The sequence below is a fragment of the Dermacentor variabilis genome, chromosome 9, assembly GCF_050947875.1.
Source record: "Dermacentor variabilis isolate Ectoservices chromosome 9, ASM5094787v1, whole genome shotgun sequence".
Lineage (NCBI taxonomy): Eukaryota > Metazoa > Arthropoda > Arachnida > Ixodida > Ixodidae > Dermacentor > Dermacentor variabilis.
Window position 1 is genome coordinate 5,161,129 of NC_134576.1, and position 14,893 is coordinate 5,176,021.

At 47.5% G+C, this 14,893-nt stretch overlaps 1 protein-coding gene across 11 annotated transcripts in view; it reads right to left on the reverse strand.

Annotated features, from left to right (window-relative positions):
- LOC142558590 (ferredoxin-fold anticodon-binding domain-containing protein 1 homolog) overlaps positions 1-14,893 on the reverse strand; it is a 161,735-nt gene that overhangs the window by 84,833 nt on the left and 62,009 nt on the right. Inside the window, exon 4 of one of the 11 annotated variants that reach the window (XM_075670735.1) lies at positions 7,609-11,239. The exons of the other annotated variants lie outside the window; for them this stretch is intronic. Coding sequence (XP_075526850.1) covers positions 10,528-11,239 — 712 coding nt within the window. The 3' untranslated portion in view covers positions 7,609-10,527. Of the gene's footprint in view, positions 1-7,608; positions 11,240-14,893 lie in introns of those variants that run through there. 11 annotated transcript variants of the gene reach the window in all.

The window sequence follows — 14,893 nt, forward strand, 5'->3', positions numbered from 1 at the left end:
AATCAGCCGGCTCACCCTCGCATGCTTTTACTCGCACATACAGCATACGGCACGCGGCAACAATTTTATCGCCCTTGAACTTTATACGGTACCTCGCAGTGATGGCGACAGGGATGCCGACGGCAGAAATGCTACTGGATGGTACATACAGGGTGTTTCAGTGAACACTTTCAAAATCTGAAAGGTTGCCTGTGGCAGATAGCTAAATTCTGGTTTATGAAAGCAGCAAACACTACTAGCACAAAAACTGAAATGCAAAATCGACGAATTAACAAGCATTCACTCATTAACTTTTTAGCTAATTATGATCCATACTACAATTTACAAATTCTAGCAGTGGACTTCGCAAGGTGGATCCACTTGGAATGAATTCTCAGAACAATACCAGTTTCGAGATATGAATTCCCGAATTTTGCGGAGAGATGCATTGGCGTTCCAGTTACTTGTGTGCTTCAGTGCATGAAACGATGCTCTGTTAACAAGTCATCTTGAAAATTAGTTCCAAGTGGCCTTGCGAACTCCACGGCTAGAATTTGTAAATTGCAATATGGGCCATAATGTAATTAGTTAAAAACAATTAGTGATTTTCTTATTAATTAGTCAATTTTGCATCTCAATTTTTTGTGCAGGTATTGTCTGCCACTTCGAGTAGACCAGCTCAGGAATAAGAATTGTGATATATGCCACAGGCTACCTTTAAAGATTTTTTATCTTTAAAGAAAGAAATAAAAGGAAGACTATCTTATATTCAGTTCTTAATTGTTACTCACATTTGTAAAAATTGCAAGAATCAAAATATGCAATTTACAAAGAGCATAGAACATATGAATTCGTACCAACTCGCTCAACTTTCAGTTCTGCGACAAAGGGTAACCGTCATATGTACACAAGCGGGTGCAAAACAATATCAATGGCGCGTTCGCTGTGCAGGGCGACAACGAGCGTGCCGAGTAGTGCGTGCCGGCGTTCCGTGCTGCTCGGCGTTCAAGGATGGATCGCCTTCTAATCTTTCCCTGCACTGCCAAGATTGTAACCGTACGCGAGAGTTAGATGAATGCACAATATTGCACAGGCATAATAATGAAGATACGCGTCTTGTGGTAGTGGCATGGCATATTTATAATGGTGGAAGTGCATGCGTGAGTCAACCTTCAATTACTTTACATAAGGAAGAGATTAAGTGCCTTAACAGTTATCTCTCGCGTAGACCGGCACATGTACCCAACTGACACGTGGTGATACCATTCCTGAGCTTGCGCAGATGAGTTTTGTGTCTTCTTTCTTTTTTCGCCTCAGTGCTCCCTTCAGCTGATAGTCGGCGTTCGTGTTGTCCACTTCTCTACTCTTGTGTCCTGGCAGCACGCCTCACCTCTTTTTTGCTGGATAGCATGCTACTTAGCTTCAAGGAAACAATATGTGGCTGTTAATGACTGCATCTTTGATACACTAAATGTACACTCAGGAGTACCACAAGGGTCGATGCTCGGTACGTTGTTGTTTTTGGTTTATATCTGCGATATCTATTTATTAGTGCAACTATGTGTAAAGATCTGACTTTTTGTGGATGATTGTGTTCTTTATACCAGCATAAATCAACATGCTGATCAAGTCGGACTAAATGATGCATTGCATTCAATTAGTGCATGGTGTGATAAATCGGGCTTGAAAGCTCAATACTTCGAAAACGGCAAGCATAACATTTAGTAACAAAAAAGAACCTTTAGAATTTGCTTACACCATTTAAAATTCTTATGTAAAAAAAAACTAGGCAGGTGAAGTATTTGGGTGTTACACTCACGAGTAATTTAGGTTGGGAACCACATATAGATAATATTTGTAGTAACACACTGAAAAAGCTGGCATCTTTAAAATAAAAACTACGTCATGCGTCACCTGCTGTAAAGTTCACAGCATACAGAGCTCTCATTAGCCCCCCCCCCCCCCCCAAAATTGGAATATTCGGACCTAATCTGGAGTCCGTATCAACAATATTTAATTAAAAAAATAGAAAGGGTGCAGATCTTGGCCTTGAGGTTTATCTATTCTACCTATTCATGTTTCTCGAGCGTGTCAGTTCTGTGCGATAGGGAAAAGATGAAAAAACTTGATAATCATAGAATGGTATCCAGATTAAAATTTATCTATCGGCTTTACCATGGTCACCTTAAAAGTCACAGAGTGAGTCACAGAGTGAATGTCACATAACTGAGCCGCCAAAGCGCTTTGACCGTACACAACACAACAGTTAGGGAACTATTCAGTTACCTTAGCATGCACCAATATTCCCTGTTTCCTCATGCTACTTCATTATGGAATAAATTGCCACAAGTAGTTAACGCTAATACAACACAATCATTCGTTCATTTTGTGAATGGCTTTTCTTTTGATTAATAGCATCCTGCACAGAGGGAAGGAAAATAATTGGTCATCACAGAAGTGCATTGGTCATTTGCATCTCTTTGCGCCATGCTGTTTATAAACCTGGTTTATTTCACTATAATATTGTTTTTGTTGATGATTGTCCCTGATCAATATTCCGCCAAAAGAAGGGCGCGTAAAATGACACCACCACATCAGTAAAACTTTCTTATGTAGCTTCATGTTGCAGATAGACAACTTCTGTGGCAAAAATTGCATGTCACTTTTAGGAAACAATGTTAAAAATAGCAGTTGACCTGGCTAAAACTACAGTTCATACTGGCTGACAAGAGCAGCGGATGCGCCAAAGCAAGTAAAACCATGCAAAGTTTTACTGCACAGACTTTCTGCGAGAAAAACTGGCTGTCCGCGATGGTCTGCGCAATGAACGCGTCTGCACTAGTAGATGACTCACTTGACAATGACAGCAAAATTGAAGACGTCATGTTGTATAACCCATACCTCAAATATGTATACGTAGCATAAAGGTGTCAATATAAATTTGCACTTGAAATAAAGCACCATTACACGGGCGCGCGATCTGCCTCAGCACGTGTAGTGAAATTATGTCGAATGTGCTGCGAAGCGTGCCAGTGCAGTTCGCTCGCAGTGCCCTCGCACAATTTTTACATGCCTCAGCCGGAGAACCACGTTTGGTCCACTCAACTATTGTCTCCATATAGAGCCCAGCGGCTGAATTGACTGCGCATTAATGCCTGAACCGCGCTTCCAGTATTGGTTTCGGGCGTGCGCGTCTTTAACGCTAGTTTTCACACCGGCTGCGCTGATCGGTGCGCAGTTTTTCTCTCTCTTGCTTCCGCTGCTCAGCTGCACACGGTCTTGGTGCGGAAGTGTTTTATTATGAAGTAAAAATGATTGCGAATTATTTTTACAAGCCTCCATCGAATATATGTCACGTGCAATTTCATAAAGAAGACGCAAGACGCCTTGTGAAATAAGAAAATGTTTATTTCAACTATATAGACGCTTGTTCTGGGCTTTTTGTGCATTCATCCAACGTTGTGACACCAGGTAAGCAGCCGCAGTTCCAGTACAAAGTTCCGCCGGACGACATCAGCTGAACCAAGTAGATTACATGCATGTGTCATTTTGGGATTAAGACCTTATAAGAATAATGAGTGTAGAGACGAAACATGCGTAAGTGGTGAATATGGGCAGCATTACAAGCAAAAGCAATTCACTTTTACATACAGTACATGGCATGGAAAATATCCGACTCATCCCAAACAATACTGTACATATCATGAAGACATCTGATTTCCAAGCATTCGCCCATTACCGGGGCTTATCTGCTGCACTTTAAGAGCCCAAACACATTGGCGACAGTGCGTTTCCAAACAGAACTTCGCTTCAACCGATAGTATGCTATGTATACACACAGGTGCCCAGAACGCAGGCTCTCAACCAGAGCACTCTGTTCCATAGCAGCCAGCGCTGCTACGCAAAAAGTTCGGTCAAGAAAAGTCATCACTCCATCTATACATGCATTGCTGCACGCCAACAGCGTTCGCTCACATAAGCATGCATGTGACGCTCCCGGTGACGAGTTGCAAATGCACGAAAAGAACAATAAAAATTATCTAAAACAACGCATTAGCAGCTGTATACCACAGTGTGTTTCTTTCTAAGGATTAAAACTTGTTTCATTCAATACTGAGCCTCTATATAAACAACAGTCAGCCATAGTTGCGGTCAAAAAACATCAAACTATATTTAGGTGCGAATGAAGCCATTGCAAGAAGTCTTTCTAGCCTCCACAGCATTGACTGCTATGTATGAAGCAGAGTATAGACGCTCCCAGAATTTCTTCTACTCGTAATCAAGACAGATGCTTGAGTGTAAAGCTTGTTTCCAGTCATTCAGAAGACCGAATTTTCAACTTACAAGTTCCTGATGTTTGAGCTACTTGGCATTGCCTTTTGCGCGTTCTGCCGACGCAAGCAACACACTCCCGTGTTACCACTTTTGGCAATCGCTCGTCGCGTTTTTGACAAGCGTGAGTACCGAAAGAAGGTATATGTTGTTGCAGGGCTATAAAAAGTGTCACAAGCTTGTCCCACAAAGATTCAGTACACGCCAGACTAACTTTGTCACCACGGCCGGGCTGCTTTTCGCAGCATCACGACACATGCGGCGAGTGTGCCTCAAAGTTAACCCAAAATATAACGAAATTAATTACAATCATGTTGACAGTCAGAGAAAGCGCCATGAACTTGTCCCGGCAAGATTGTGTACACACAAAACTGCGTCACACAGCCGAGCTGCTTTTCGCTAACTGTGCCACAACGCGAGGCTTGGCGAGTGTGACTAGGTATCCGAAGAAGTAACGAAATAAATTACAGCAATGTTCAGGGTCACAGTTTTTAGTTGCAAGCCTAACTGCTTGAAATGCGTCGCATACTGTCAAACAAAATTTCTCACGTTGCCATAGTCCAATAGTGCAGTGGCGCTGTACCGAAGTGCAGAAGGAACGCAAGAATACGCTGGCAGCACAACAAACCAGGCTAAATTAAAAAAAAAGAGACAGGCAGACGAGTCGCCCAACAAGCCAATGCACACATGCGCATCCGGCCTCACTCGCTTCGGCAGCGTGTGCGACGCATGACGCACGCACAGTGGCATAGGCCGTCTGGTGCCCGGGGCCCGTAGGGACCACCCCGCCCCCTCCCACCCTGGGTGTAGTCAGGAAGGCGAGGATATCGAAAATTTCCGGTGGAGGGGGAGCGGGGGTTGATGCTTCAGCACCAGCACAACCACCTTGGATACCACGCATGTCCACTCCCCCCCTCCCTTCACTTCCGTTCCCAGAAATTGCAAATTCAGCAGGTATACATGCTGTTTTATTTTCTGCACCAAATAACACAGGGTGCTGCACTGATAGCTTGTAATAAGCGCATTTGCGCATCTGCTGTCAGACTGCAAGGTTTGGCGGCCAATACAAATGTGGCTTCATGGAGAATATGGCTCACAAGTAACAAAAATATTTTCATAAGCTTTGAATTAGCGATTTTAGAGGCAATACTGCATTTACAAAATTGGAGCCCTATAGTCATATGTTGCCCAACAACAATTTCACAAAAATCAACGGAGGTACAACGGCATGCAGTATTTTGGCTGTGTGCTGCCTTGAACCCAAATGAAAATTAAATAGCGTGTCAGAGATGCTGATCTCCCAATACTATTTGAAAAATCCACCTGCTTCCTTAGTGCGTGGGCGCCAATGCTATGACAATTACGAGTTCTCATCATTCTGATCCATAAAGCCTTTATTTGCTGCTATTGTCAAACGTGATTATCCAAGTTGTGGTACTGCCACAAGGTTGGGAACGGAAGGGAGCACACCTCGCATAGATTCCTGACGTCACCACGGAAAAAAAAAGAATGAAAGAAAGAAGGCAGCCATCAAACCAGCGAAAGCAGCCATTGCCAGTGAAAGCTTGCGCTATACTGTTTGTCCGCACTTGCAATGAATAGGATAGAGGGATCCACGTCACCGATGCACTATTTCATATTTTTTTCTGTACTGTCATACTGGGGTGACCACAGTGCCAAAGTACTGCAGGCTCTAGCACCCAAAACAATTTTGTTTATGGAAGAAGTTTTTGTTGAGTTAATAAGACTTCGGGTCCTCAATTCCCGAACTGCAATGTTTCCTCTGTAATTCCCAATTAAACAAGTACTCACTACATCCTATTTTAAGATAGCGCAGACTGAAGGGAAGAGGGACCCAAGAGCCACATCGCTAGACTGTGTATTTAGAGATGCATGAGTATCGAGCGCACCGCACATGAAACGTTCCGCTAAGGCGAGTAGCTTAGCGACCAATTAGCGAAGTAAATCTTTTAGCCCGCACATTCGTTCACTTATTGGATAAGATGTTGATAAAGCTGCAGCCGACAATTCTGTGGCACTACACATCTGGCACTACTCCGCTGGTTATCGGTGCACTCTGTACCATTTACGCCCAGTCAAGCCGGCAGAAAGAGGGGGGCACTAGACGAGGGGGGGGGGGTTAGACATGGCACTCCCCCACTGGCACCTGGCATCCAGGACCCATGCCCCGTTCATGTTTGCTTGTGCGCACTGATACCATGTTTGTTAATCCGGTTAATAAGCGTATGTTTCTAAGTTTATACGGCCGATAAAGCTACTATTTTTACTTCGTATAGCTGTCTAATTTGCTATCGCAATCGATGATTGCAAAATTGCCACTTTTTCATTTTTTCTTTTTTTGTGGTAGCAGGCACGTGGGGTTGACAAGAAGGTGCATAAACACGTAGGCTATATAGGGAACACAAAAGTTTGTTGAAAGCAGCTGTGTAAACTCCTCGCCACACACTGTCACAATAGCACGTGTATTCAAATTTGGCAAGGCACAAGGAACACCTACAGATACAGGGAAAGCTTATAATGCATGAAAGAGCAGCGGTGTATAGAACAATCAAATATGATGACGCATGTGCTGGCCACCCTTCAATTGCTTTATGCGATCGCAAAGTGCCCTTCTTGGAAGGTTGATAAGACACTCAGAGAAAGAAATCTGTTCTTAAGTTGAGTCATCCCATTCAAACGCTTGGCATCACATATCTAATTACAGGCTGTATGTGGGCAGGCGCGGGTTGCAAGGAGTAAGATTGTGGTAATAAGGTACTGTTTATGTATGTATAGTAATAAGTTAAACTGGCAGTCAGCACATGCCCTGCGTTCTTTTGCCTCTCGAAAAGTACTGCTGTAAAAGATACCAACAGCCTAATTTGTAATCCTAATAAGTTTTACATAACTATGCTGCAAATGAGCAATATGTTACACTGTAACAAAATAAAAACCAACAGCTGCCTAAAAGCTTCCCCACTTGTTATTGTCACACCCATTTTTTACCACGGTTGGTAAGCACACATTGCTTAGCACACCTTTTGACTCTCTGTAATGTAACTAACCTGTGTTGCCTTATGAAATGCACGAGTGCATTTCCACAGCAGTGTGGTCTGTGTCCCTCTTTCCGGCCTGTCGTTTAGCGCTGCTTTCTGCTGATAGGCATAAGTAAAACTTATGCACCCACACACTGTTTTGATGCCTCAAATATGGGGGCAAAGGTTCGTGCACTCAAAAGGTTATGACGGTTCTCTTAGGCGGAGCCTCCGAGAACCCAATTGAGGACAAAGCCGTTGGTTTGAACACACACACAAAGACTTTTAATCCAACTCAAAAGAGGCATAAAGTAAATAAAAGGAAATAGAAAGCATGCCTAAAAATGAACACTCAAGCAGACATTGTGGCAAGGAACACACATAGGGCTTGCATGCGGTTAAAGAGTGCGCGAGTCCGGGCTTGCCACGAGGGCAGGGACGCGTGACAGTCTCGGCGCGGCGACAGGCTAGCGAAAGGAGTGGCGCCGGTCTCACCATAGGTCGCGGTGTAAACTGACCGACCGGGCGACCGGAGCGCGCCAGCTCTGGCTAGGCGAGGTAAAGCGGGCGGCTTGGTGGCAGGAGCAGACGGCGTCGGCGTTCTGGCCGGGCAGCTGGGTGTAGAGTTCGGGCCCGTAGCCCGACTGCTCTTGTCCCGTCCACGGGCGCAGAAGCTCGAACGCTGGCCTCGGGTAGCAGGCAGCACGACAGACGGGGGTGGCGTTCTGGCCGGGCAGCTGGCGTAGAACTCGGGCCCGAAGCCCGACTGTTCTCGTCCCGCCCACGGGCGCAGAAGCTCACTGGCCTTGAGCAGCTGGCGGCCCACTCAGGTAGACGGGTGACGCACAGGAACAGGTTGGCAGGAGGCCCCGGTCGGGTGAAGTCCTGGTGGCTCGGGTCGGGAACCCGACGGCCCGTCTTCAACGCCTGCTCCGGTGGTTGACCTGGTGGTTCCTGCCGTTGCTTCCTGGAACTCTCCTGGCGTCTCCCCTGCGTCTCCTTGCGTGTCCTCCCGTTCTGCCAGCGCACCACGCTTTTTCTTCTGGTCTGGCCGATCTGGCATTCTCGGATTGGCTGCCTGACGCCCCGTGGTATTTTCTAATTGGTTGCTTTTCTTCTTTTTGTTTCTCATTCGCCGCGCGTTCTCGTGCCGGACGTTCTTCGGCGTCGTTTTCCTTCTTCCACCTCGGCGCGCGTGCACTCAGTGTCGTCTGCTCCTGACCGTCCCGATCACCGCACCATGTCGCGCACCACACATCACATAAGCCCCTTTTTTAACAAGTTTTTCTGAAGAAAAACTGCCGCTCAGTGCGCGACATAGTTCACAACACTACACTCATGGTCCGTTCACAAGAACGCACTGTGTGGTTCCATGGCACAGTTCACTGAGCACACAAAGGAAAACACAATTCAAAGAAACCACAACAACTGAAAAGAAACTGTAGCATCACAGGCTATCACGACACACTCTACTGAAGAAAAAATAATCAAGTTTAAGGTCACCATGTCCGAGGTCACAAGTCCGAGAAAAGCCATAAGCAAAGCATCGACTCCTTTAGGTGACCCTTTCCCATATCAAGTGAACTACACCTTTATCTTGTCGGTCAGAGTGCACTGGCCAGTTCATGACCATATCGCTCCAGGTATTAATGCTTTTGCATGGCGTCAACCAAGTCACTGTCTGCGCTCTAAGGTAGTCAACGCTGTAATGTGTGGTTGCAGCATCAGTGCCCACGGTCGAACCACACACGCGTGCATAACACAAATAATGTTCTGACTCCTCAAAGCCATGTGTTGATTGGGTACACATGCCTGAGCCCTCCCAAGAGCACATAGGGTCACAAGCAGTTGCCTTTGTTGAATTCAAGGAACGCAGTGAGGACAACTCAATACCTTTTATGGAAACCAAACCTGGTTCCTCAGCAGCCCTGATATTTTCAGGTCCATCTTGACCTTGGCGCAAACACTCCGACTTACTATATTTAGCCTGTAGGAGGTTCTCAGTACGAACTTTAGTTTTCTCAACCATGCTTATGCATGGTAGGTTTGAACCTTGTACAAACCAGTTAACGCCTGCGCCGGGCCCACGCAGCACGGGTTGAGGTACGGAAGCAATCTGCTTCTTGTATTGCAACCTAACATCAGTATCTTTGCCTACAATGGCATGATCACAAGTTGTCTCTCCTTGGGACATTTTTTTCTCGCCAAGGCCTGACGCCATGTCGGAGGGAATCCTTGGGTCGCCGCTGCACTGCTGTGCTGCATCCTCAACCGCGGATCTTGTCCCTTCGGAGCAAGCATCCGCGAGTGCCTCGATGCGAACGCGCACCCTGCGGAGCTCTTCCTCCAGGCGTTCCCTCTCAGCTGCCTGTTCTGCCACTCTGCTTTCGCGCTCTCCGTGAGCTTTCTCGCATATCATTACCCATCTGTCTTGAACCCACCTGTTCAAGTCTGCCCCATGCAAACCCAATCGCTGGGCCACGGTGACTAAGTCAAACAAACTAGTTTCTGGCTGTTTCTTGCCGAAATATGCGCGCTCAGCTTCCGCGACTTTAAGCCGTAATTGTAAATTTCTCTCCTCCAATGCAAGTTCCTCCCTCCTAGCCTTGCGCTCCTCTGCCTGCTCTTCTCGCGCACGCGCTTCCTGCTTGTTTAACCACGCCCTCAACTCCGCACCTTCTAGCCCCATGCGTTCGGCTAGCACTAACAAGTCTCGTGTGTTAGCCATAGTTCCTAGCCGCTAAGAAAAAAGACCCAAACGAACGGCTTTGTCCTGTCGCGGACGCCAATTTGTGATGCCTCAAATATGGGGGCAAAGGTTCGTGCACTCAAAAGGTCATGACGGTTCTCTTAGGCGGAGCCTCTGAGAACCCAATTGAGCACAAAGCCGTTGGTTTGAACACACACACAAAGACTTTTAATCCAACTAAAAAGAGGCATAAAGTAAATAGAAGGAAATAGAAAGCATGCCTAAAAATGAACACTCAAGCAGACACTGCGGTAAGGAACACACATAGGGCTTGCATGCAGTTAACGAGTGCGCGAGTCCGGGCTTGCCACGAGGGCAGGGACGCGTGACAGTCTCGACGCGACGACAGGCTAGCGAAAGGAGTGGCGCCGGTCTCACCATAGGTCGCGGTGTAAACTGACCGACCGGGCGACTGGAGCGTGCCAGCTCTGGCTAGGCGAGGTAAAGCGGGCGGCTTGGTGGCAGGAGCAGATGGCGTCGGCGTTCTGGCCGGGCAGCTGGGTGTAGAGTTCGGGCCCGTAGCCCTACTGCTCTTGTCCCGTCCACAGGCGCAGAAGCTCGAATGCCAGCCTCGGGCAGCAGGCGGCACGACAGACGGGGGTGGCGTTCTGGCCGGGCAGCTGGCGTAGAACTCGGGCCCGAAGCCCGACTGTTCTCGTCCCGCCCACGGGCGCAGAAGCTCACCGGCCTTGAGCAGCTGGCGGCCCGCTCAGGTAGACGGGTGACGCACAGGAACAGGTTGGCAGGAGGCCCTGGTCGGGTGAAGTCCTGGTGGCTCGGGTCGGGAACCCGACGGCCCGTCTTAACGCCCGCTCCGGTGGTTGACCTCCTCCTGCCGTTGCTTCCTGGAACTCTCCTGGCGTCTCCCCTGCGTCTCCTTGCGTGTCCTCCCGTTCTGCCAGTGCACCACGCTTTTTCTTCTGGTCTGGCCGATTTGGCATTCTCGGATTGGCTGCCTGACGCCCCGTGGTATTTTCTAATTGGTTGCTTTTCTTCTTTTTGTTGTTTTTCATGCGCCGCGCGTTCTCGTGCCGGACGCTCTTCGGCGTCGTTTTCCTTCTTCCACCTCGGCACGCGTGCACTCAGTGTCGTCTGCTCCTGACCGTCCCGATCACCGCACCATGTCGCGCACCACACATCACAACTGTAAAGGGAGTGGCGAAAGAGGGACTGCAGGAGAGCAAGTGCAGCTTTGCCCACAGCACCGCAGCAATACAGGGAAGTACTCCTGCAGTTTTGCTTTGAATGATCGCCAGATATAAAGCAGCGTTTACAGTCAGCATAGACTTACTGTATATGCTACCTTTGGTAGCATATACAGTAACTCTAAGCCAGCAACCCCTTGGCTCCATGAACGGCACACCAAGACCAGGTAGGGGAGCGCCACTCAGGCACAATAATTTATTGAGTCCGAAACTTTTGCTACAGATGCTCATTCAAAAACATGCCAGCTTCTCTCTAAATCCAACCATCGTTCAATGTCATTTGAGTCAGGAATGCCAACAGGAAGGAAAGCAGAAAAAATTGGTGGCACATCCATCCCTTGGAGATGATTGACAACGTAAATATTAGCAACATAGTAGCTACAGTGTGACAGATGTGGACAAAAGATGCCCTGTAGCTACCAAGAAGCTTCACCAACTGGCCCAATTTTCCATCTTAGTGAATCATTAGCAATCTTTCTTATGATGAGCGTGTAATAGGCAATGATGTGTTTTATAGGTTATGATGATTATTATAATGATTACTGCATTCTCCTGCCATATCCCTACGCCATCTATCAATCATGAAGCTTTATGGGCACATCCGTAGACACACGAGGTGACAATCTCATTGCCAATGACAATGTTGAATGATACTACGACACAGTATACCGTATTTACACGATTGTAAGTCGACCACTTTTTTTAATTTGAAAGTCTGAAGTTGGGGGGTCGACTTACAATCGAAACCAAAAAATGGCCCCGCTAAAAAAGCGAGACCATAGAGTTTCATATCAGTATACCTAGAGGGAAATCTGGCGCTGCGATCGTTCAACCATCATGGGAATGATCGGAAGTACAGGCTTCGGATTGGGATTCTGTTGACTGGCTAACTAGCCTACAAGTATTTTTTTGACAATTTTGGTTTCGCTCCAAGCGCAACTGCTATAACCAGCAGTGGGACAGTCCAATGCAAAACTCTCTACCTTTGTTATGTTGCTCGAAGTGGCGATAGCGCGCTAGGCCAGCGGCTGGGACGATGTTTGTGTCGCGGTGTGGTGTCGAAGCCCTGACGAGAAAGCGACGGCATCGTAAACGTTGAAAAAACATGTTTTGAGCGTTTGGACCTTAGTTTGTTAAGTGTGTTAGGTTGGCGCTGTAGCGTTACCTGCTTTATGAAACTTCAGGATATGAAAAAGAAGGCACTACTGATACAAGACAGTTGTACTTATAGTGGCTTGCCAATCAAATTTTATTGAGGGCTTCATTATGCATTGCTTGTTTATGTGCTCATTGAAATGCGTGTTTCAGGACTTTGAGAACACAAACTTACTTGTGGTAGGAAAGGTTGCTGCTTCCTGGCTGCAGTCTAGTGTCACAAAATGGGTAAGTGCAAAGCCACGTCGTAGCGCTTCGGAAGCGGTACGTCAATATAAAATATGATGAAGCATACTCGCATTAGGCCACTAGCGTCCTACCTAGCACTGCAGCAGATGCGCTTAAAAGTACTTGAAGACGTTCAGCAATTGTGACAGCCGACGCAGCCTTTAGAAAGAGCGAGTTCGCAAGTGCCTGTCGTCTGCGAGAAAAGTCTCACGTTTGCAGCGAGCAGGCGTCGTAGCAGACGACACTTGTAGCATTACTCTTAAAAGGAAGCTGAAACGGTTTTCAATTTCCATGAATTGCTGGGATTGGGAAGAACAGACCTAATAATTTACGGTTCCGAAATTTTTTTTTTCGTTTTGTTAATATAAGGGGCGGAAATCGCTTTCTAAATCACCCGCGCGGACACGCCCCCATCGCTTCCCGGAGCGCCGGGTGAGGTTGTTGCCAGAGGAGAGAACCGGCGAGAGCGACGTCATGGGCGGAGACCGAGCCAACCGAGCTGCGGACTGGCGTGCTGACGTGTGCTGGCATGCCTCTTTCCGTCCTGCGCTTTACTGAACGACGCTACGAGAGATCTGCCGCCGCCGCCGCCGCTGCCGCTCACGTTTGTTTTGCGATTTTCGTAAACTGTTCTTTCCTTCTGTGCTGCGTGAGTGCCTACAGCCAAGGGCGCCCAACATGCCCTCGTTCTGTGCAGCATTCGGCTGCGCGAACACAGGCGGGCGAGACGATGTGGTTCACAGGTTCCCGAAGGACAAGAAGCTTGCAGCGCAGTGGGTACGTGTGGTGAGGAGAGATAAGTTCGTGCCGACGAAATCAACTGTGCTGTGCTCGGACCATTTCCGCGACAGTGACTATCATCGGAGCTTGACAACGATGCGGGCAATCGGTATTCCAGTTAAATCGGCGCGACTGAAGCCCGGCGTTGTTCCGTCTATATTCTCCTACAAGAGAAACACCTTGCCGCCTCCAAAAGCGGCCTTCGCCAAGAGGAGAAAGCGTGAAGTAAGGGTTTTAAAGTGCACACGGGCAATTTCTTACCAGATGACCACCTTAGTGTCGAACAAACGGTCTACGACGAAGCGAGGTGGAGGCACAGCCGGGAATATGCACCTACGTGCGAAGTGCTTGCTGTTTTCATCCTGTTTTGCCTCTCCGCTTTGTCAAGGAACACTGTACTACAGCTGTTTGTTCGGTGCTGTTCTGGTACAGTGAAATAACTGGCCGGGGGTACGCTTGCGCATTCAGTGCTATTTGTTATTCGTCCTACCTCGCGGTGCCCGCAGATTTAGCTGTTCAGCATTCGTGTTCAAATCGCACGACATGAGGCGTTACGGTAATATTTTCATGCTCGCGTTAGAGTAGTTGAACTCGGTGTGTAAAAACTTCGTTCCGTAGATTTATACTTATACGGCTGCTAACACGTTCTTTTAAAAAAATTTTCTTTTCGGTATTTTTTAATTGCAGCCCGTCGCGGCAGCTTCACGTGCATGCTCGCGCGAGCAAACGCCGCTGGCACGCTGCGAAGCATAGACGGAAACGCGCGCAGTAATAAATTTTGGTGACCGGACTTCGAGCGTAGCTTCCACAGCGTTGCACCTGAGGTATCAAATGGAGTGTAGGCTTGCCTAGTGACATTCGACGTACGGTTCAGTTATCGTGTTTAACACACGGCGGTGCTAAAACTGCCTAATATCTTTATGTCAACACTAGCATGGAGCACGCATACCGATTCTTGATCGAGCCACACTCGCAAAGTCGTCGAACCATTGTATGAATATTGCACATATAATACCTCTGGTCATCTCTGGATGTATATGATAAGCAACTTCCACGACTGTACCTCACAGCACTGCATGTGCGCGCTTTGAAACGCGGCACTTATGTTCACGATCGTGTATCAACACTGAAAAAACCACGGGACTTTAGACAAGCAGCGGCAAGGTGCTTGACATCGCGGAATTGCACCCGTGTTTAGAATCTAATGAGAAGTTAGTGCTTCGGCATTCTTCCAGCAGCATGTTCCCAGTGACACTTTAGCGCATTTTTTCTCCCGTCATTGCAACGTGCAGCTACATGAAAAAAAAAAAAACATATGTACTAGCTAAGATTTCCAGCGCGCGAGAAGGTGCACACATTGCTCTCGCTGTTGGCACACTCAACATCGTCGTTGCCGCCGTTGCCGCCATCGTTTTCCGTATCGGCTGTGG